Raw genomic sequence first — 21,084 nt, forward strand, 5'->3', positions numbered from 1 at the left:
TCAACAAACCTTTGGTGTTACCTGTCTTCTTTCCAAATCCGTTGTCGCCGGCAGAGAGGGCCTTGTATTCTCTGGACGTTGCTCGTGCCTTGAAATTCTACATGACACGTACAAAGAATTTTCAGAAGACTTCTCAGTTGTTCGTCAACTTTGTACCTTTAAATCAGGTAAAGGCTTTGTTGAAGACTTCCATCTCCAGGTGGTTCTCTGGCTGCATCATCTACTGTCATCGACTGGCTAGCAGGCCGTTGCCAGGTCATCCGAGAGCCCACTCCACCAGAGTCATTGCAGCTACGACAGCGTTGCTCTCTGGTGTGCCCCTGCTCAACATTTGCAGGGCTACTACGTGGGGGTCCACGCGCACCCTCACAAGGTTCTACTGAGTCGACAGAGATTCCAGGGAGGAGTCCCGAGTCGGCTTAGCTGTGCTGCACAACCTGTTTGTTTGACGTGAGTCTGTTCCACAGGTGAGTCTTTATTGCTTCTGTTGAATCTTGCCACCTCCTGTGGTTGTGTATATGTACTGCTGTGTAATCATTATTCATGAGCATGTGAATTCATGCCAGCCCCCATGCTGGAGAAGGTTTAAGTTACTTACATGTAATTATTGTTCTAAAACATGGGACTGTCATGGATTCACATGCAAACCCTCCTTCCTTCCCCTATGTGGCTCTTCTCGGTTCATACTGCCACTTTACGTGCTTACCAAATTTGAAGATGGCCACCAGGGGTGGAGCTTAGGGAGAAGACTGTCATTGGATGAGGACACTATGACCCAGAGGACAGTGATTGAGGAGAAATGCAGTTTTAAAGTAAAAGTGAAACTATGTTTTCTTTTACTGAGGATTCCCAGCCTGACGACGCAGAATATTTATGAGCATGTGAATCCATGCTAGACCCCTGCTGGAGAACAATAGTCACAGGTAAGTAACTTAAACCTTCCTCTGCGTAGTGTGTGTTCCTTGAGTTTGAGTGTTGTTTCAATTTTTGTTAGTACGCCTTCTTTTGCTGCACCCCTGTCTGCACCAGCTATTTCAGTGTGTCATGTTTGGCATAGTGCCTCCTTCAGTATGCACTGTTGGCCGCAGCCAGCAGGAAACAAGGAGCTAACACCTCTCAGTGCCGTATCTTGGATAAACTGCAACCCAAAACACTAGTAAATGCAGTGTTTTGGATGACAGTATCATAGCTGTCAACCTTTGTGTTGCCAAGGTGGGTGAAAACACCTGATATTTTTGGGGGGCGGGTGAGAGGTTGAGAGCTATGCAGTATAGTCAAGGAATGATGATGCACTCAGCAAGTGAAGGCCGTGAATGTATTGGATGACAGTATATTCAAGTAATGCACGACACGTAGAGGAAGTGAAGGTGACTGAATAGCTTTACTTGCTGAGCGGGCCGTGACTCCCTTGAATATACCGTCATCCAAAACACTGCACTTATTGGTGTTTTACATTACGGTATATAAGATACAGTACTGAGAGTTGGTAATTCCCCGCGGCCAACAGAGTACACCGAAGGGGGACCTGCGCTGAATAAGCTGTGGAAAACAGCTGGCACCAAAAGGCTCTCGCCATGTCCTGCTTTGTTATTTGGAGCGTTGCTCCTCGATGTCGGCATAATAGTAAACATGACCCATTCCAATCTGTAGGTGCTTATCCAGTCCTGTTGTTTTTTTCTTTGAATTATGGGACTTGTAGTCCATGTTTTTTAATGAGAAAAGATGGGACTACAAATACAGGGAGGAACAATGCCCGTTTCATCAAAAAAGAGCAGACGATAGATAAGAAATCAGATTTGACAGGAAGCAGTGAGCTTCTTACAATGAGGTTAGCTTTTGGGACATTCTGACCAGGTTGTGGAGGGGAGTAAATGGAACAGTCACTGGGAACAATACCTAAGTGGACGTGCGTAGGAACAACCAACATTGGACATTTTTAAGTGCAGGTAGGCTGTATGGCCAGCTGTGCTCTGGATGTGACCATGATGGGCGAAGTACTGGAGTGGAGGTAGAGAAAGTGAAGGACAGAGGCAGGTTAGAGGCAAGGGAAAAATGTTAGCTAGAAGGCAGATGAGTGGTAGGTTAAGAGGGTAACTCGTAGGCAAGGAAGAAGGCTTTTAGTATGGTTTTGAACAAACATATGTGGACTGTTTCTTGATTGTCCGAGGGAAGATAATTCCATGCAAGTGGACCAAGAAGAGAGAAAGACCGGAAGTGAGAGGAAGCACAGGGAGGGTGAGGAGCCACGAGGGTAGTCGAGGCAGAGCAAAGAATGCAAGAAAGCTTGTAGGGTTGGATAGAGGAGGATAGATACAGTGGTGTTTTACCATGGATAGATTTATGAACCAGGAGAAGAAAATTAAATCTGGCTCTGTTTTGCATCATCGGCCATACAGCCTGGTGATATTACGAGGATTTAGGGGTGAAGTGAGGGAATTTAAAGATAGTCCTGGTAGCAAAGTTAATGTTCTTGTCGAGAGGACAGAAAGCATAGTTGGGGAGACCAAAGAGGATGCTGGCACAGTAGTTCAGTTTAGAGAAGGCAAGAGTGGTTAAGAGATGCTTGGCGGTGTTGAAAGGAAGGTGGTGCCTGATGTTCCTAATATTTAGGAGGTTGAGGCGAGCTGCTGTTGCAGTTTGGAGGTTAAAGCAGAGAAGGTGTGAGAAGGGTCATAGATGACACTGATGTTTCTAGCTGAAGAAGAGTAGGGGATAGTGTCAGGTGGGAACTTGATAGGCAGAGGAAAAGATGATAGAGATCATTTGGCAGGGAAGAAGAGCACCTCTGTTTTGGTAGAATGTATTTATTAGCATTTATAAAGCGAACAGCAGCCCTTAGGCATTGTGGCGCTGTTACAGAGAAACTTGCTGGTTACGGAGGATACAAAAAGCTTAGTGGTTACATAGGATGCAGAAAAACTTAGTTAAATGTTAAGCTGTGTAAGCAGATGGAGCTACTTGAACAGAGTGGTTTTGAGGGTTTTGCGAAAGGTGGATAGGGATGGTTCAGCTCTGAGTGCATTGGGTAGCGCATTCCATAGTTTGGGATCTATGTGAGGGAAACCTATACCTACGACGTTTGCTCTTTTGATGTGGGGAACGCAGAGTTTGCAGTCAAGGACTCTTCGTTTTTGCAAAGATTGGAACAATAGTGAGTCCCAGCACCTCGAGTCACTCAGGACTCTTACCGCCTGCAGCTTCGTTCCCAGGAGGGGGCGGAGCTTGGCGAAGCATCACGTGACCTGACCAGCCTTCAAAACCCACCTGCAATCACCCTCGCAGCGTTGAGCCCGGCAGGGGTAGAGGGCGTTGGCTGTTGTGCGGCTGTTTGGCGCAAACGGCGTGAACGGGAGACTGCGGAGGTATCCCCTCTTTGATCCCGTTCTGGAGACTAAGGTCAAGGAAAACAAGGCTAGGAGTCAAGAAGATTAAGAACCAAAAAGAAACCGGAGTTTCGTGCTGAGTTGCAGTCTTCGGCAGGAAGCCAGTTGCCAGGTAAGACCCTACGATCATGGACTCTCGTCCTCTAACTCACTCAAAAGCAAAACAAACCTTCATGGGTGCTGGGGATGAAATGTCTGTGAACTTGATGTCTACTGAAGCAGATACAAGCCTCCAGAGTGTTGAAACAGGGGCTGGTAACAAGACTGGTGTTCTGGGAACAGGGGTTGTGGGGAATGAGACAAGATCATCAAGTCCCCTTCAACAGGGGTCGGCGGCGATTGCTCCATCGACGCAAGCAAACTTTGATCCCCCCCTTTCCCTATCTTTACTTCAGTAGTAGGACTGTCCAAAACGGGGGTTAGTACTCTTCCAGTAACCTCGAATGATGAGGATAGTCTAGCACCCGGTGCCATTGTCACTACGAGTAACACAGAGGTGAAGAGTTCCGTAAATGAGGAAAACGGGCACGAGCGAAATGCTCGTTTGGATACCCCCACAAAACCGCATGGTGCGAAAATTATCAACCAAACTTCGAGTGAGCAAGAGCGAGAGCTCAACTCACAAAGCAATGTGTATGTTAGCATTCAAAATATAGTAAGTGCCGCCCAACTGACTTGCAGAAAGAGTCCCGAACCCTCAAGAAAAACCACACACATATGTGCTTTATCTAATGGGAACAACGAGGAAGGGGAAGACAACTCTCCCTTTGATGTGACAGATGCCGAGCTCTTGAGCGCAGAAGTAGCGCAGACTCATAATAACATCAAAACACTAAGATTTCATTTTAGGAAACAGGCTCAAGAGCATTCTGTTACTCAAATTGAAGCTCCTCCTTCGACCCAGACAAGTCACCCACTGATTAGTCAACTGGCGACCAGTATATCATCGGAACTGGACACAATAAATATGGAGCAATTGGTGTCCAATGGAAAAGCGAAAAAACAAGTTGGCAATACACATTTGACTGCATCGTCGAGATCGAACAACAACAAAATGGATCAAACAGGATGGGAGGCCAGACTCACCCTGAGACTACAGGCTGACTTCGAAGCAATGAAGGCGAAGCTTGAAGATAGCTACTCAAAGGACAGTCTTGGATCAGGCCGTAGGAATCGAAAAATGTCATCTTCAGAGCAATTAAATGCTCCGAAAATAGGAATCACAAACTCTCAATCAAAATTATTCCATCAAGAGCAAAAGGTGACTACGGCTGTCTGTTCACCAAAATGGGAGGATGACACCTTCGGCCTACATTCGTCCCATGATAATGGAGATGGTCGGGCTGAAAAGAGGATTGAGGAAGTACAGCGATTGAAACCTTCTCTTAAAAAAGGTGGAAATAACGCTCCAAACTGCTCAACCCCTTTAAATACACATACAGCTGAATTTCCAGAGACCTGACGAGAGACTGCTCATCCCTCGCGACAATTCGAACGAGCCAATTACAAGTGTCACTGTAAGGATAAGATGGTACATCCGACGGACTCAATAACAGAAGCTAAATCTAATTTATCTGTAGCAGCGGCAATTCAGATACACAACAATGTCCTAGCTGCTACATCACAGGCTTTAATCCCTTTCATAAAATTATATGAAAGTGTGAACGAAACGATGCATAACAACGGAGCCATAATTGGACACCTGGCTGAAAAAATATCATCAATGGAACTCAATCAACACTCAAATCAACAACAAAGAGTAAACGAACACAATGAGATCAACGAAGGTTTTAAAAAAATAATTCAGTTGGTTGATAAAAACTCAAATGAAGCCAGGATTAAAATGGATGAGTTGCTGCACTTTATGAAAAAGACTCTCTCGAACTTAAATCCAGTTTCTCCAAACTTGGCCAAATCAGGGAGTCGTAATTGTCTCGATTTAGGTCTAAGTAAAAAAGTTCTACCACAAGGAACACAAACCGAAAATGATGTTTTCACAAGCACAACAGCCAGTACATCTCTGCGGTCACACTTTGACGTGGGAATAAGAAATCTCACTCCAAAAATGACAGATAATGAGCAAAAAATTGATAATCAAGCGAACCCTCAGACACACATAACGGAGTTTCGACAACCAATCGGAGAGAGGCATATATGTAATGCTATAAAAGGATCAGTCCCCTCCATTGCCCGGGAGTCTTCATTTGTGGCATCAAGTAGCTCCAAACTAAAGGCGTCCTTTGGAATTTTTTATGGAGGGGCAAAAAACTTTCAACCTGAAAAAAACCCAGATCCAACTCACGACGACAGGCAAGGAGGAACAACAAGTTTACTTCAATACAAAAAAAGAAAAGAAAAGACAAAAAATATAGTTGTCAAGAAACATACCTCAAACTCGAGGAAATTTCTTAGAAACTTAACAACTCCTCCAAAACCTAAAGTCTTCGTCGATGGAAGGCTGCCAGGGAAAATGACGAACAAACAATCGTCAACGATCGCCTTGGGGTCAACAGCGGAGAACGAGCTTGGAAAAGATAAACAAAAAAAAACAAACGACTCGTTTCTGGCTAATAACGATGTAACACAGCCGTCTAAGAAAGATAGTAAAAATCCAAACAAGCGGAGAAGAGTCGACTCTGACTCTAGCTGTGCTTCAACAACTGATGATACTGAAGAACTTTGCAATCTATCTACTTATTCTTACGAGGAAAGTGAAGAAGATAGTAGCACTCCATATGATAACATTTCGTTTGAAGGAACGACTCTTCAAGATGATCAAGTTCAGAGCCAGCAGAATTTACTGAAAACAAAACAGACTCATCAATGTCTTCCAACACAAAGAAGAGAAAATCGTACTATAGCTCCCGTGGAGCACGACAAACAAAGAAACGGTTATAAGTTGGAAATTCCTTGCAATAGCAAAGGAAAACTTGTCACAGTATCAAATCCAAAGCGAACAACTGCTCAAAAACAGAAATCTGGAGAATTAAAACCGAGGATATCCAGCTCTGGGGAACACGCGAACTCATTAAAAAAAATAAAACTAGTGAATGTGTTAGCAGATGATACTGATGTGAATCTGAACCGTGGTAACGTAATGCGTTTACTGCACTCAGTACCTTTACTACGGACGATCACCTCCGATGATCTACAAATCGTGGAATACATCTCGGAAGAACGAGTTGACTGCGTATTGTTACACATTAAGTCCAACGCAGTAAGAAGGCTATTGATGAAGGCAAAGGATGACATCTTATGTCTCGGTTTTGAAATTTCAGAATATTTCGAGCCACTAAAATCAACTGCTCTAGACGGCTCAGACAGGCACGAGACAAAGAGTTCCCTGAGACAACGGCGTGACCAGATTCGAAAGTATCTGAATTCAAATTCGATATCTGGAAAGAACAAGATCGATGTGCAAGAAGAAAAAAAATATTAACTAGACAATGATGGATTGGACACTGTTAATTCCTTGATCTCGTGGAACACCAGAGGCTTTAGCCATTTATATAACAATTTCCCTGTGGATCTATCAGACAACTTCATAGTATGTTTGCAGGAAACTTGGATGTGCCATCCCCCTGTAAAGGATGGATACCAAATCTTGATAAACCCTGCAAGGAAAAATACAAGAGGACGTCCTTTTTCTGGCCTCCTGACGTTAATAAAAATAGGAACAAGTTGGGAAGTGGCAGAGTCAATAAATCCAAACGGATATGTGCAATCGACTCTGCTGATAAGAACAACCATAAGAGCTGGAAAAGTGGGACACCCACCTCAACACCTGCTGCTATTCAATGTATATTGGAATCCTGCAAAGATTACGACTGGGACTTTTATCCAATCAATAACCACAATAATTGACAAAGAACAAAGACGTCTTCAAAATCTCTGGATAATTATATGTGGTGACTTTAACATATTGTGGTTCAATGGAAATCAACAGAAAAATATTTGTTGCCGCGATGAAGATCAGAAGTCTTCCTCCAGAAGAACACGATGGTCAGAGGCAATGAAATCCAGAGATTGTATCATGGTAAATGGAAATGTGTCTGGTGACTCCCCACCACAAATTACGTGGCAAAACATGGGGTTAAAAACAACTCTGGATTACATCTGGGCATCGAATAATGTGATGCATAAAATAACCAACTTACAGATAACGCCATCGAACAATAGCGACCACTACCCATTGAAATTGTTGTGGCAACCACGATGCAGATATCTGAGTGGCACAGCGAGTACTCAATTAGAAGTAAATCCAGGTCAAAATAGACTCAGGATGAACATAAAACAGATCCAGCAACTGACTTATGGAATTCAATATGAAAATAAAGTCTCCTCAAATTTCATAAATTATCGAGTCATACTTCCTAAGCCGAATATAGCAAAGGCAAGAGACCCTCTGTTGGCATCAAATTACAAACATATGTGGAGCATGAGTCTGAACATTGAAAAGAAGAAACTGAGAAAAGACTTAAAAGATCTACGAAACGGATTCGGCACCAATAGTGCAGAAAATATAATTAAACAATGAAAACAAAGATATCAAAATTGGCTAAAGGCATTTGCGCACCAGCAAGATCAGGAACGTGGGGAGGTGATGCTCTCCTTGATCAGAACAAACAACACCAGAGAAATTTGGAAAATTCTGAACCAAGGTTACTCAAATCAAGCAACAACAATGGCAAATGGAGTACCTGAGGCAAAATGGGTGCGTCACTTTCAAGAAGTATTCTCATCCAATGATCAGCCTAAGGAGGCGGAAATTGACTCTGTGGATGTAGCCTGGCATACAAAGGAGACGGTAGACAACATAGTAAGCGCCATAGCAAAGCTAAAAAATTCCCGAGCAGCCGGCCCGGATGGCATCTCCAATGTGATGCTAAAACAACATCCTCGTGAATGGGCCATTTTCATAGGCGAATTGTTCGAGATAATAGCGAAATCCAGGCAAATCCCATCATCCTGGTCTGAGGCAATAATTGTTCCAATCCACAAAAAGGGCAGTAGGGATGTCCCCGCAAATTATCGTCCAATTGCCCTATTGGACACCATAGGAAAAGTGTTCGCAACCTTTCTACAAGAAAAGATCTCAACTTGGGCCCTCGAGTTTGAATTAAATGATATCAGACAAACTGGATTCACGAAAGGAGTTGGAATCGAAAACAATTTAACCATACTGAATCTTCTGAAGTTAGAAACCTTGCGAGGAAAAGGAAAATTGTTCCTTGCATTTATCGACATGCAGCAAGCCTTTGATGGCATCAATCGGGAAAAACTCTGGGAGAAGTTGAAGAATTGGAATTGTCCAGCGAACATTCTGAATCCCATAAAAGCTCTACACGACCGAACGTCGATAAGAATAAGGTTAAATGAAAACGGAGACCTTTCTGCACCAATTGTAACAAATAAGTGAGTAAAACAGGGCTGCCCTTTGGCAGCGATTCTTTTTAAACTATATATCGCTGATGTATCTGGAACACTAGCGAAAACGCATTGCTTTCCTCCCAAAATTAATGGCAATCCGGTAAGTTGTCTTATTTACGCAGATGACCTAGTATTGATCGACAAAACACAAGTTGGTCTTCAGAGGTTATTAAATACACTAAGAACATACATGGTGGAAAACGATCTGAAGATCAACGTAGAGAAAACAAAGATCATGAAATTTGGTCATGTTGAGAGTCACAAAGACAAAAACTTCAAGTGGACAATAAATAATGCCCAGATTGAGGAAGTGAATGAGATCCGTTATCTGGGCATATTTTTCAGCACCTCGATAAGAGAATGGAGCTGGGTGACTGAACTTGGAAAAAGAATCAAAACCTTGGCTCTCCAAGGATCCAGAATTCATGCACAGTATGGGAAATTCCCCTTGATCCCAGTACGAACCTTCTACATGCAAAAGGTGATTCCATCTATAACGTTTGGAGCCGAAACAGGCTGGAATATTGACCATAAGATCTGGGCAAAATTTGAAGGTCTGTTTTGGAGACGTGTACTAAGATTGCCTAAATATTTATCAATCATAGTTATACGCCATGAACTAGGGCTGGAGCCGATGCGTGGAATTGTTATTTGGAAATCGATGGCTCTGCTACGCAAGATGTCGCTGGAAAAGAGCGAACCTGCATTTAGATTATTCAGACCACAGATCAACTTGAAAACGGACAGTTTACAGAAATTGTGGTCAGAAAAAGTGAAGGCAATTATGCAAGTCGCCGATGTTTCCATGGAAAGTCTACAAGAACAACCTCAATATGCAAAGAAAAAAATGAGACATTGGCTATGGATTGAGAATTTGGAAAAATACCACGAATTAAAAACTGCCCTGGATTTGAGGCCGATGATGAACAAATTAGACAAACTGCCAAAATATCTGTGTAAATTTCCATCAAGACCTCAAAGAGATGGCTTTTTACGTCTAAGAACAAATACATATAAGACCAGGCACATGTGTTTTATCCGGCACATTGATAATGTAAAGGATCCCTTATGTAGGTTCTGTGCCATTCTTCCTGAAACGCTAAAACACTTATTGATCGAATGTCAACTGCTTAAAGATTTAAGATCTGTACATCTACATAAATTTGCTCCTCTTACTGGCAGCATGGACGAATTGTGGTTACGAATCTTAGGTGCGAACTCAGTGCATCTGACATGTGCCGTCATAAATTTTCTAGATAAAGCACTAAACGAAAGCGTATTAAAACCTTGAGAAATGGCACATCATAAGATGTGGAATATTAACCAGTTGATTTAAGAAAATTGTAATAAAAGTTTGTAAGAAACTAGAAATTACAAAAAAAAAAAAAAAAGATTTACGTGGTGACTTCTTTTGGGGCATGTAGAGGTGTCGCTGGTGATGGTTTCAGATAAGTAGGATGGGGCAGAGTTGACCCTTTCCTTGACTGGGAGCCAATTTACAGCTTGCCTGGACTGTGTGATGTGAACTCTTTTGGGGATGCTGAGGGCTGCGCGGAGCGCATTGTTTTGTAATATCTGGAGCCTGTTAAGGTTTTTAGCTGAGGTGCCTGCAAGGAGAGCATTACAGTAATCCAATTTTGCTCCTATCGTGGCATGGGCGATGGATAAACAATTTTGGGGGGTTAGAAAAGGTGAAAAGGTTTAATGGCATTTATAAGTTTGGTGGTGTGGGCTGTGGCAATGGCGCTGACCTGTCGAGTCATCGAGAGGGTCGAGTCAAGGTAGACTCCAAGGGTCTTTACGGAGGTGGAGAAAGGTATGTTGGTGTGGTCGATGGTAAAGTTGTCATATTTTTTGTTAAGTTTATGCAGTATTTCCTTGGGGCCTAGGAGTATGATCTTGGTTTTGTCCCCATTTAAGCAGAGACCATTGACTGCCATCCAGGTTTGGATGGTGGTGTAAATTTGAAGGAGGGCTGCTGCATCTTGGTCGTAGTCACCAGTGAGAGGGAGGAGTACTTGCGTATCGTCGGCATAGTTTGTGTTTGCTGTGCTGAGCGAATCCAGTTTGTCGAAGAGGGGCTTTGTAAATCGGTTGTAAAGGGTAGGTGCAGTACATGATCCCTGGGGCACACCGCAGTGGATGGTGTTGAGAGCTGCATTAGCCTGATCGGGATAGACCTTCATGGCTCTGCCCTCTTGGAAAGAGGTTATCCATGAGGTTGCTTTTTTTGAGACGTGGGCTGCGTTGGATAGTTGGGAGGTCAAGATGCTGTGATCAACAAGAACAAATGCAGCAGAGAGATCTAGGAGAAGCAGGAGGGCTGGTTTGCCCATGTCCATTATGTTAGTGAATTGGTTTTTGAGATCTAGGAGAGTGGTTTCTGTGCCGTGTCCTTTGCGGAAGCATGATTGTCTTTTGCCTAGGATGGCGTTTGATTCAAGGTAGTGTTGGATTTGGGTGTGGGCAGCTTTGTCTAGAATTTTGTGGAGGAAGGGGACTGTGGTGATGGGACGGTAATTGTTGTGGCACGCAGGATCTAGGGAGGGTTTCTTTATGAGGGGACGGTCCCAAACATCTTTTAGGCTTTGAGGTACAATTCCTGAGGAGAAGGAGGCATTTATGAATACTGTGATAATCGGGGTCAGCGCACTCTTTGATGATGGCTGATAAGCAGATGCCCCCTTTACATGTTGAGGAGATCTGCGACTTCCTTTTCTGTGACGTCTCTCAATAAGAAGAGAAGGGTATCGGGATGAAGAGTAGGGGAGATGGATGGGGGCAGTCTGTCCTGTTTGCGTAGTGCTTTGCGCTATGATTGGATGTTTTCTTGAAGAAGCTTGATTTTGTTAAGGAGGGCTGCTTGAATGCTAGAACACCAAGCTTCATCTTTGGATATTTCGTCTGGACCTGTTGATGGGGATTGAAGATCGAGAACATTTCCTTTGATTTGTAATTGGCTGTGGAGATTATAAGGTTGAAGGATTCAGATTTGGCTTTAAAAATAGCTTTTTTTTTGTAAGTTGATGAGATATTTTTAAATTCTGTCAGTCTGGAATGGTTGGGCGTAGATTGCCACTTGGCTAGGGCCAGGCGATTGTTGGCACATAGGGCTGATGGCTCTTCTGTGACACAGGAGTTGGTGTGCATAGATTCTTTTTCCTTCTTTTCCTCCATAGGGGCTATGGACCCAATGGCTTTGGTGAGGGTGTGGGAGTAGAGGGAGTAGAAGTTGGCAAGAGAAGAGGGGTTGTTGGCAAAGGGTGGTTTGAGTTCAGGAATGTCAAGAAAAGGGAGGAGGTTGACTTTGGTTTTTTTTTAGCTTCTGACTTTAACTGGGGGGTGCGTAAGGGAGCACTTTGGTGGGGGGTTCTGCTAGGAATAGTGAATTGTATGCAGTGGTGGTCCATCCAAGGGTTTGCCGAGATATTGGTGATGGCGGCTGAGCAGTTGTGGTCAGCAATCCAATCAATGGAGCAACTTTTGCAGTGAGTTGGCTCTGTGCCTCTATGGCGGATCCCTAGGCCAGTGAGCTCTTTGGCAAATGAGGAGGCTGCTTTGTCCTTTGGGTCATGCAAGCCTAGGTTGAGGTCTCCGGGTAGGATGGTTTTAGTGTAACTCTTTAAGTTGTTTCCTAGGATTTGAAGGAGGTGCATTTGGTAATCTGGGGATGTACCAGGTGGTCTGTATATGATCAGAATATTTATGGTACAGTTGGGAGATATAGTTAGTTTGGCAGTGAGGAGGTCAGTGTTATTTTCCCAATGTTGGTCCCAATTTAACATCCGAGAGCACGTAGCCATCCAATATTTAATGGCAGAGAGACAGTTGGAAAGTTTGATCGAAAGATCAGAGGAGAGTTCTGGAAAACAGAAGAAGATGGTTGTTGTCTGCAAAGAATTGGTATGAAAACACAAAGGAGGACAATAGTGCCCCAAGAGCAGAGGTGTAGAGTGCAAAGAGGAGCGGACCCAAGACATAACCTTGTGGAACACCAACAGTTAAAGGAGTGAGTTGAGAGGTTTTGCTGCTCCAACTGATGGAGAATTGGTCAGGTGCCAGGTAGGATTCAATCCAGGCAAGGGCTCGATCATGAATCCCAAGAAGAAAGAGAGCATAAAGGAGATGAGCGAGATCAACAGTGTCAAGCACCAGACAGTTCAAGGAAAATTAGAAAGAGGATAGGTTGGAGTGCTTAGCAGAGGCGATGAAGTTGAACACATTCATGAGTGTAGTTTCTGTGGAGTGACAAGAGCAGAAACCTGCTTCTAGGGGTTCTCGAAGGTTGTGGATGGGTAGAGCACAATCCTTTTGAACACTTTAGAGTAGTGCAGAAGGAAAGACAAGGGCAAAAGTTAGTTGCTAGGTTTGGGTTCGCCCCTTTGTTTTTTTTAAGGAGAGAGATGGCAGTAGCTGTTTAGAAAATAGAGTGAAAGCAAGTGGAGTCGAACGACAGGCTGAAGAGTTCAGCTAGGTGAGAGGCCGCTGAATGGGCAATAGACTTGACAAGCTGAGGAGCAAGGGGGTATGATGGGGCACAAGATGGGTTAGCGTTCATTATATATAGGACTTATTCAGTATTAGTGTGACTAAAGTAGGGGATATATGCAGGGGATGATGGTAGAACAGACAGAATGCAGAATGTAGGAGTAGGGGTGTGAGGAAGGTCAGAAGAGAGTCTCTAATTTTGGTAATGCTTGCAGCAAAGTATTCAGTATAAGCACCTAGAACTATGTAGGCAACTATGTGTTGGTTTGTGTTCACATATGGGTTTGGCAGTGACATAAATGGATGTCATGTTTACTTGTGATCAGGTTTGAGTCCCAGATTTTCCTAAATTCCTTTGATGAGCATGTCATCTTGGCATTGTGTTCCACATTTTAGTGGCCAAGAATGCAAATGAGCTACCCTTTTTCATTTAATGTAGAATATAGCGTAACAGTCCTGACTTTGCTAATTTGCAAATGCCACTTCCTTTATATTTTAAAAGAAAATACCTGTAAGTGACTGAGGCAGGCATATTTTCCAATCAAAACAGGTTGCATGTGGAGACATGAACCGCACCTGAATTAAAGCCTCCATCTTAAAACACACCCATTTGCTGCTTCTTCTGTCAGCACACTTCACCCACATCACCCACTATTACTATTAGGCCAATATCGAGTTGATTATTTTTAAAAGCCCTCGTAAACTAATGCTGCCTGAAACTATTTAAAGGTTATTTTACACCCAAATACTGTACACTTGTTTTGTGGGCTGTTCTGTGATGTATCAAATGAACAAGCTATTTTAGGACATTGGGCCTCATTATGACCCTGGTGATAGGGGGTTAACGGGCCGGTAGAGCTGCCGGCCCCGTTAAGCCCCTACCGTCTCATTACGAGGTCTCCTTATCGGGTCCCGCGAGCAGCCCAGGATGCAAGCAACGGGCCCGTTGTTTGCATCCTCCCCATTCCCATTGAGCCCTATTGGGGCTCAAATGGGAATGGGGATGTACCGGGTCCGGATTCCCTGAATGGGGAAATACCAGGCCCCCCAAGGTTGAAATGGCCCGGTATTTCCCCATTCAGGGAACCCAGCACCTGGTATGGGGGGGCATGGCTACCTCCATGGTTGTAGTGAGGCTCATTGTCCCTAAAGGCTTAAATATATTTGTAAGTCAATCAGACCCATCCTTAATGTGGCAGACATGGACAAATGCATGGAAATAGAGTGTTTGTGGCTTTCTCCTTGTCCACTCTATTCCTGGAGGAGTCCCCTGAAGGAGTGGGTACCCAGCGAGTAAAACCTGCAGTGGAGTTACCCAGCTATGGTGCCTTCATCTGTAGGGAATCCAAAGCCTATCTGCCGTGATCAACAATCTCATCTCTGTGGTTAGCCTGGCTTACTAGGTTTTGTAACCTTTGTATGTGTTCAAGGAACAGCCTATAGGGATCCAGTGCAGTGATAGCTGCCATTTGTATCATAACAGCCAATGGTGTTGATCTCCGCCTTGCCCTGGTATATGTCTATACTGATTCCAAGCGTGAAGCTGAAACAGGCAGTCGAAACAACTAGTGCATGCAGCGAATCTGGAGAATATTGTGTACATGGAAGTGGTTGGGCTCTTTTACGTGTTTTTTCAACCTCAAGCGACCTCAGCCCGAATTTAGGTTACATTGCCTCATCAACAGTCCTTACTGCGGTACTGTTTTGAGATTAAATTGTAAGCCTCTAAAAAGCAGAACCTGCATCTTTTTTACTGGCAAAGCCTATTGGATTAACTGCATATAACCTATTCTTTGTTTGTAGGAAATCAATTTTGAGGATGAAACAAAGGAAGTTAAACAGATTATTTCAAAGATCGACCACATTCTAGCACACAACTCACCAGTGTTGATTATACAAAGGATGATACGAGGATATTTAACAAGAAAAAAGTTGGGGTATGTCACATTTTTATTTTTAATACCTGACGAAATGATCAGTTTTGTACAAATAACTGTAATTTTATTTAAGTTAAAGAAAATATATCAAGTTCAGGGATATTTGCTAGTAGTTTTACAAATCTTTCCAACTAAATGGAGGGAGATTCTGTAGCATGACATTTTTACTTTTACTGAGCCATATTGCTAAATGTTTACATTTTCTTCACAAAAGCACTCTAAATCTATGAACTCATTTACCCAGTGCAAAAAAGAAGTGCTTTGGAAATTGCCATGAGGCTTTTATTGCATTAGGCTCATATTTCACCTTGAGTGTACAAATAGCATCACATTTTATTTTAAACATTTTATTTGTAATTCTAACATGTATTTGTGACGACTGGTGACCTTTTTTACTGGTACGGAATAAATAAGTTCGACTAATTGATGCAAGGGAGAGAGAGTCAAGCATATAATCCCACACAGTTTGAGGTTATTTATGATGCTTTCTTCCTACTCGAGAACGTTTTTTTTTTTAATTTTCTTTATTGTGTTATGGTTTTAATTAAACCTTACACATTACATATCACTCAGAATCAATAGTCTCCTCCTCACCTAAATCACTTGCCTCAAACGTAGAGGAGTGCTTCTCTTGTGTGTCAGAAGTGTTCCTTCGGCGTGCTGATCTCAGACCCTCGAAGATATAGGGTCTAACCCGGGAGGAAGCCACTGTGCCCAGCTAAGGAACCCAACGAGGGCTAGGGGTCTCCCCTCCGGTGTAGCCCTGAATGGGAAAAGGGCTGATAGGGCAACACAAAAACAGGTCCAGAATGCGCTGTATCATTTTCTAAAAGCGCTATGATGGTTTCTGAGCCGGGTGGAGACCATAATGGCAGCAGACCCACGCTGAGATGAGTGCTGAGCTGGGCGGGTCCATTATTGCAGCGGCTTGAAGGCAGACCCAGAGGGAGAGGGAGAGAGAGAGAGAGTGAGGCAGAGTGGGCAAGGGAAGATGCAGCAGTAAGCATATAACAGGAAAGGATCAGAAGGCACTGGAAAAAGCAGGCGTGGAGGCCAGGAAGCAACAGGGAGTAGGATAGGGAGAGAAAACTAGCTCCTTTCCCACAGACCAAAAAGAAGGGTTGCAACGCAATGCCTGGAGGTGCAGACTGACTGTAAACTGTTGTGCGGGTGCCATCTTGGAAAAACACTAGACCGGTTGCAGACGTTTTGCAAAAAACGTTCCTGCCCATCAATGGCGGATCCTCCAGAAGTGCCACAACTTCCAGGTGGTTTGAAGCAGTACAATATCCAAATTATAGGGCCTGCGGTAGCTGCCCTGTAGGTATGGTTAATTTGTTCAATTCATAGGCGGCTTATAACTTTGATTCCACTGGACGAATCCTTACCAAACATTGCAAAAAAAGTGTATAGCCCCCTCTCAATTCTTTTGCCAAGTTTGGTGAGGTTTCATCAAGGGTAGGCAAGTTCTAGGGGGGTCCCAAAAATGTTTTTTTTTTCCATAGACGCAATGGAAAAAAAATTGTGCTCATGTCTACAGCCCAAACCGCTGGATGGATTTTCACCAAATCTGCGGCAGGAGTGGCAGCCTGGTCCCGAAAGCGTGCTTTTGTGGTGTAAATCCGTCCAGTATTTTTTTTTAAATGCCCAAAGGAGGTAAAAATGATTTAGTGATATCAGGGTTCGGTCCGCGGACTCACTTTTCTGTTCGGTCCGCAGAAGGGCCTCTGATCGGTTCTGAAGGCGACATGAGGACATCAGAAACGCCCGCTGAATGAATGGTAAAATGCGTGAAATGCGTCAGATTTTTGAAACACCCGCCATGTTGGATTCGCGGACATCCGTCGGTGTCTGTGGACATTGTTGTAAAAACCTAGAAAAAAAAAAACATAGCACTTGTCAAACTCATCAAACAATTTCTAGGGAGGTGGGGGGTGATGAGGATGGGATGGGATATAGCCGTAAAAAAACAAAAAACGTGTGTTTTTCATCCCCAAGTCCGAGAACAGTCCGGTTGTTCGGGTACAGTCCTGTGATGTTCACGAACACTTCAGATGTTTGGAGACATTTTTTTATTATTATTTTGTTTTTAAATTTGTATTGTTTTTTTGCCATGGACTCATACAACACATTAGTCTTTGTACACAATAACTTACAAGTACAGTTCCATGTTTCCATTTTCTCACTTCCCATCCCAAAACTCCCCCCTCCCTGCGGCCTACATCATAACTCGCTTTTCCTCTTTCATTCATCTGAATATTCCTCTTCATTCTTCCTCCACCTAACTGTCTATCTCCGACCCATTTAGCTCTGCTATGGATAATGTAGCCACTACCTGTCTCCAGGTGGCTAATGTTCTGGTTTTTTGCTTCTCCTCCCCCCCGCCCCCGTTTCTTGCCATACCATTGTTTCTACATTCGGCCATTTATTTAGATCTAGCCACCAGATCTCCACTGACGGCCTCTTGCTCGCTTTCCAGCTCATTGCTATTCTACGTTTGGCCAGTATGTACGCTTAGTCTTTAAGTTTGCTGACATGTTTAGTTCTACTGGGCCTAGGGAACCCCCCCAAAAGACATGCCCAGGGGTTGCTCACGTCCAGGTTAATCTCTGCCAGTGCCATAAATTGGGCCACCTCCCTCCAAAACCCTTCTATTTCGAGGCATGACCAAAACATGTGTACCATTCCTGCGTCGTTTTCCCCACATTTTGGGTTTGTATTTCTGCTTGGTTAAACTTAGCCATTTTCCTGGGTGTCAGGTATGCTCTGTGGGTTATGTACAATTGTATTTGTTGCAATCGCGCATTTCTCGACACCTTTTTATGGTAGAGTTGTGCCCTGGTCCATAGCTCATCTCCCATGGGTCCACCCACATCTGCTTCCAAGTTTCTCCAGCATGGGGTCTGGCATGGATTCACATGCTCATGAATATTCCCTGTCGTCAGGCTGGGAATCCTCGGTAAAGAAAAAATCAGTTTCAGTTTAGTTTCTGAACTGTCTTTCTCCTAATAACCAATCACTGGTCTCTGGGTCATACTGCCCCCAGCCAATGACTGCCCTCTACCTAAGCCCCTCCTCTGGCAGCCATCCTCAGATTTTTACCGCACGTTCAAGTGTTGGGAGTCCTTGCGCTATAGCTCTTGAGCTATTACTACGTTTTGTGATTTTTCAAAGAGTTTAATCTCATTTTATCGGTCAATCGAGCCTCAGGCTCCACCGTTTCTACTTCCGATCAACTGGGACCCGTTTTGGAATTTTCTACGCCCCTCAAGGGCGAAGTTTTCATTGAGTTCCACTTCTTGGAGGATTCCAGAAGATCTGAGGCCTATTCCGCGTGGACATGGCCCAGGACAAAGGAAGCACGACGCCCGGATCCAAGCTATTCAGGAACTGCCCTGGATGCGGATTGCAGAATGTCTTCAAGGAGGACGAGCATTCTAAATGCCTCTACTGCCTTCACAAAGACAAAACGCACGTGGAAAAGGACTGTGGGTTTTGCAAGAACATGTCGGAGTGGACCATGAGGGATCGGCGTACCCGCCTCAACAACTGGCTGGAAGGGAAGAGCCCAGCGGTAGGTGAGAAGAAGAAGAGGTCCGAGCGGGCTTCTAAGACCTTTGAGGGCGCTCCGGCGACGGGGGACCAACAAAAGGCAAAGCACTGCGAGTCCACGGGCACTGCGAGTGCCAAACGGTCAGGCTCCTCGGCTGCCAGACAGGGCGCACTTTTACCGACGCCATCAACCATGAGCCAACACTCTGGCTCGGGAAAGAGAAAATCGGAGAACCCGGGGAAACTTCAGGAGAAGTCCCAGTGGATCCCGACGGAGACAGCCGAGGGGGAGCGAGGCGGTGACCCTCCCCCCAAGGTGAAGGCCTCAAGTGTGCCCAAAGTCGTGAAGGCTTTGATTCACCTGGCTAAGGCCTCTATTGAGGGAGTCGTGGCGGCCCTGGCAAAGCCTGTGGAGGCTACCCCAGTGGAGGCGACATCAAGCCCAGAGTTTCCCTGCCACCGCAGAGGGAATCCTCTTTTCAACCCATCGATAAGACCCCCGTGAGAACCCCGGCGGAAAAAGAGGGGCGGCGGTGGCCATCACAGACAAGGATACAGCCTCGGAAGAGGAGCTTGCTTGAGTCGTGAAGATCCTGAACAAAAAGTTCAAGGAGGTCCGGTCCCACGGGAGGGATCCCGACGAGTCGGACGAAGAGAGCAACGGTGGTGCCGACGAGGTTCCCGTGGAGGCGGAGGATTCCACTTCCCAACCGTCGCGCCCGTCGCAACCGGTGCCTGGATCACAGGACAACTCGGGAGCGATCTTGATGCTGATCCAGGCCTTATGTACGGAGATAAGGACGAGGTTGCCTTTACCACCAACGGACTATCCAGCGGAGCTTGGTCTGTCAGGGAGCCCTCCAAGCAAGCGGGGCAGAATTCATCCCTCCACGCCCTTCCAGCCTTCGCGGTCCTCACAGCCTTCATCTCCTTCCCCTGATCCTAGGGAGGACACGGGAACAGAGATGGCCACGACTGGGACAGATGACGACGGTGGTAACGATGGGATGGGCCGTCCATCACCACCTCCCCGGGCCTCCCCGCCTGACGAAATTGGCTCCTTCCACGCCATGACCGCCAGGCCATCCGAGCTCTTCCAGCTCTGCCCCAAAGAACAGAAGAAGGAAGACTTCCACTATCAACGGCGTGAGGCCAGGAGGAAGACGGTCCTCGTGGTCCCGTTACTTGACGACATCTGGGACGAGGGGCTGTCGCTCCTGAAGAACCCATCCACGACCCCTGCCAAGAGAGACCGGTACGAGAAGAAGTGCTGAGTCCCAGATTCCGCCCCCTTGTGCCTTAGGGCACAGCCGACCCTGGATTCGGTCGTCTCAGCGGCGGCCAAGAAGAAAGCGGCTGGGGCGACTTCTTCAACTTCAACCTCCCCGCCGGACGGCGAGGGGAAGAAACTGGACGCCATGGGACGACGGGTCATCTTGTCGGCAGGCGACGATGATTAAAGCGGCCAATGCCCTTGCGATCGTGGCCCGCTACGACAGGGAGCTGTGGTTTAAGATTGCTCCTCTGCTGGACTTCCTTCCGGACGACAAGAGGGCTGAGGCCCTGGAGATCCTGCCGGAAAGCGAGGTGGCGTCGGACCACGCAATAACGGTGGCCACGGACATTGCTGACACCGGTTTCCGCCAGTTGGGCAACAGTGTTTGCCTTCGACGGCGCGGTTGGCTCAAGGCAACCGATTTCCGCCAGGACATGCAAACCAGAGTTTTGGATATGCCCTTTGACAGTAAAAAGCTGTTTGACAAGACAGTGGACGAGTCACTGCAGGCCATCAAGGCCGACACGGAGACGGCTCTGGCCTTGGGAGTTTTACAGCAACGACGGCCACCCTTTTGGAACACCGGAGGCAAGCAAGGTGCCTCTAAAGGATTTGGCCGCGGCTCCTCGACGTACCGGCAGGCGGCCCGCTCCTCGTCGCAGGAGGCCTACAGAGGACGCGGCAAGTCAGGAGGATCTCGTCATCGTCGCCAAGGAGGCCAAGGGGGCAAGGCCGCTGCCAAGCAGGACTGAACCGGCCGTAGCATCGGGCCCCCACCTGAGCACCCCAGTGGGAGGCCGGCTGGCAAAGTTCGTCAGCGTGTGGGAGTCCATCTCCACTGACCAATGGGTGTTGGATGCCCTGGCCTGCGGACACACTCTCGAGTTTCTAAAAAAGTGCCCCTGCATTCGTCCCGTGGCCAGGAAAGAAAACCACCTCACTCAACTGTTGCTGGAAGTAAGGGCGATGCTGAAGAAAGGAGTCATCAAGCTTGTCCCAAAGAGGCTCCAGGGCTCCA

The 21,084-nt window shown here is 45.6% G+C and overlaps 1 protein-coding gene across 1 annotated transcript in view; it reads left to right on the forward strand.

Moving 5' to 3' along the window:
* Nucleotides 1-21,084, forward strand: part of LRRIQ3 (leucine rich repeats and IQ motif containing 3) — a 734,547-nt gene that overhangs the window by 146,793 nt on the left and 566,670 nt on the right. Inside the window, exon 4 of the mRNA XM_069641911.1 lies at nt 15,105-15,238. Within this exon, the coding sequence (XP_069498012.1) occupies nt 15,105-15,238 (134 nt within the window). The remainder of the gene's footprint in view (nt 1-15,104; nt 15,239-21,084) is intronic.

Source organism: Ambystoma mexicanum, chromosome 1q, assembly GCF_040938575.1.
Source record: "Ambystoma mexicanum isolate Mex_15411 chromosome 1q, UKY_AmexF1_1, whole genome shotgun sequence".
NCBI classification, from domain to species: Eukaryota; Metazoa; Chordata; class Amphibia; order Caudata; family Ambystomatidae; genus Ambystoma; species Ambystoma mexicanum.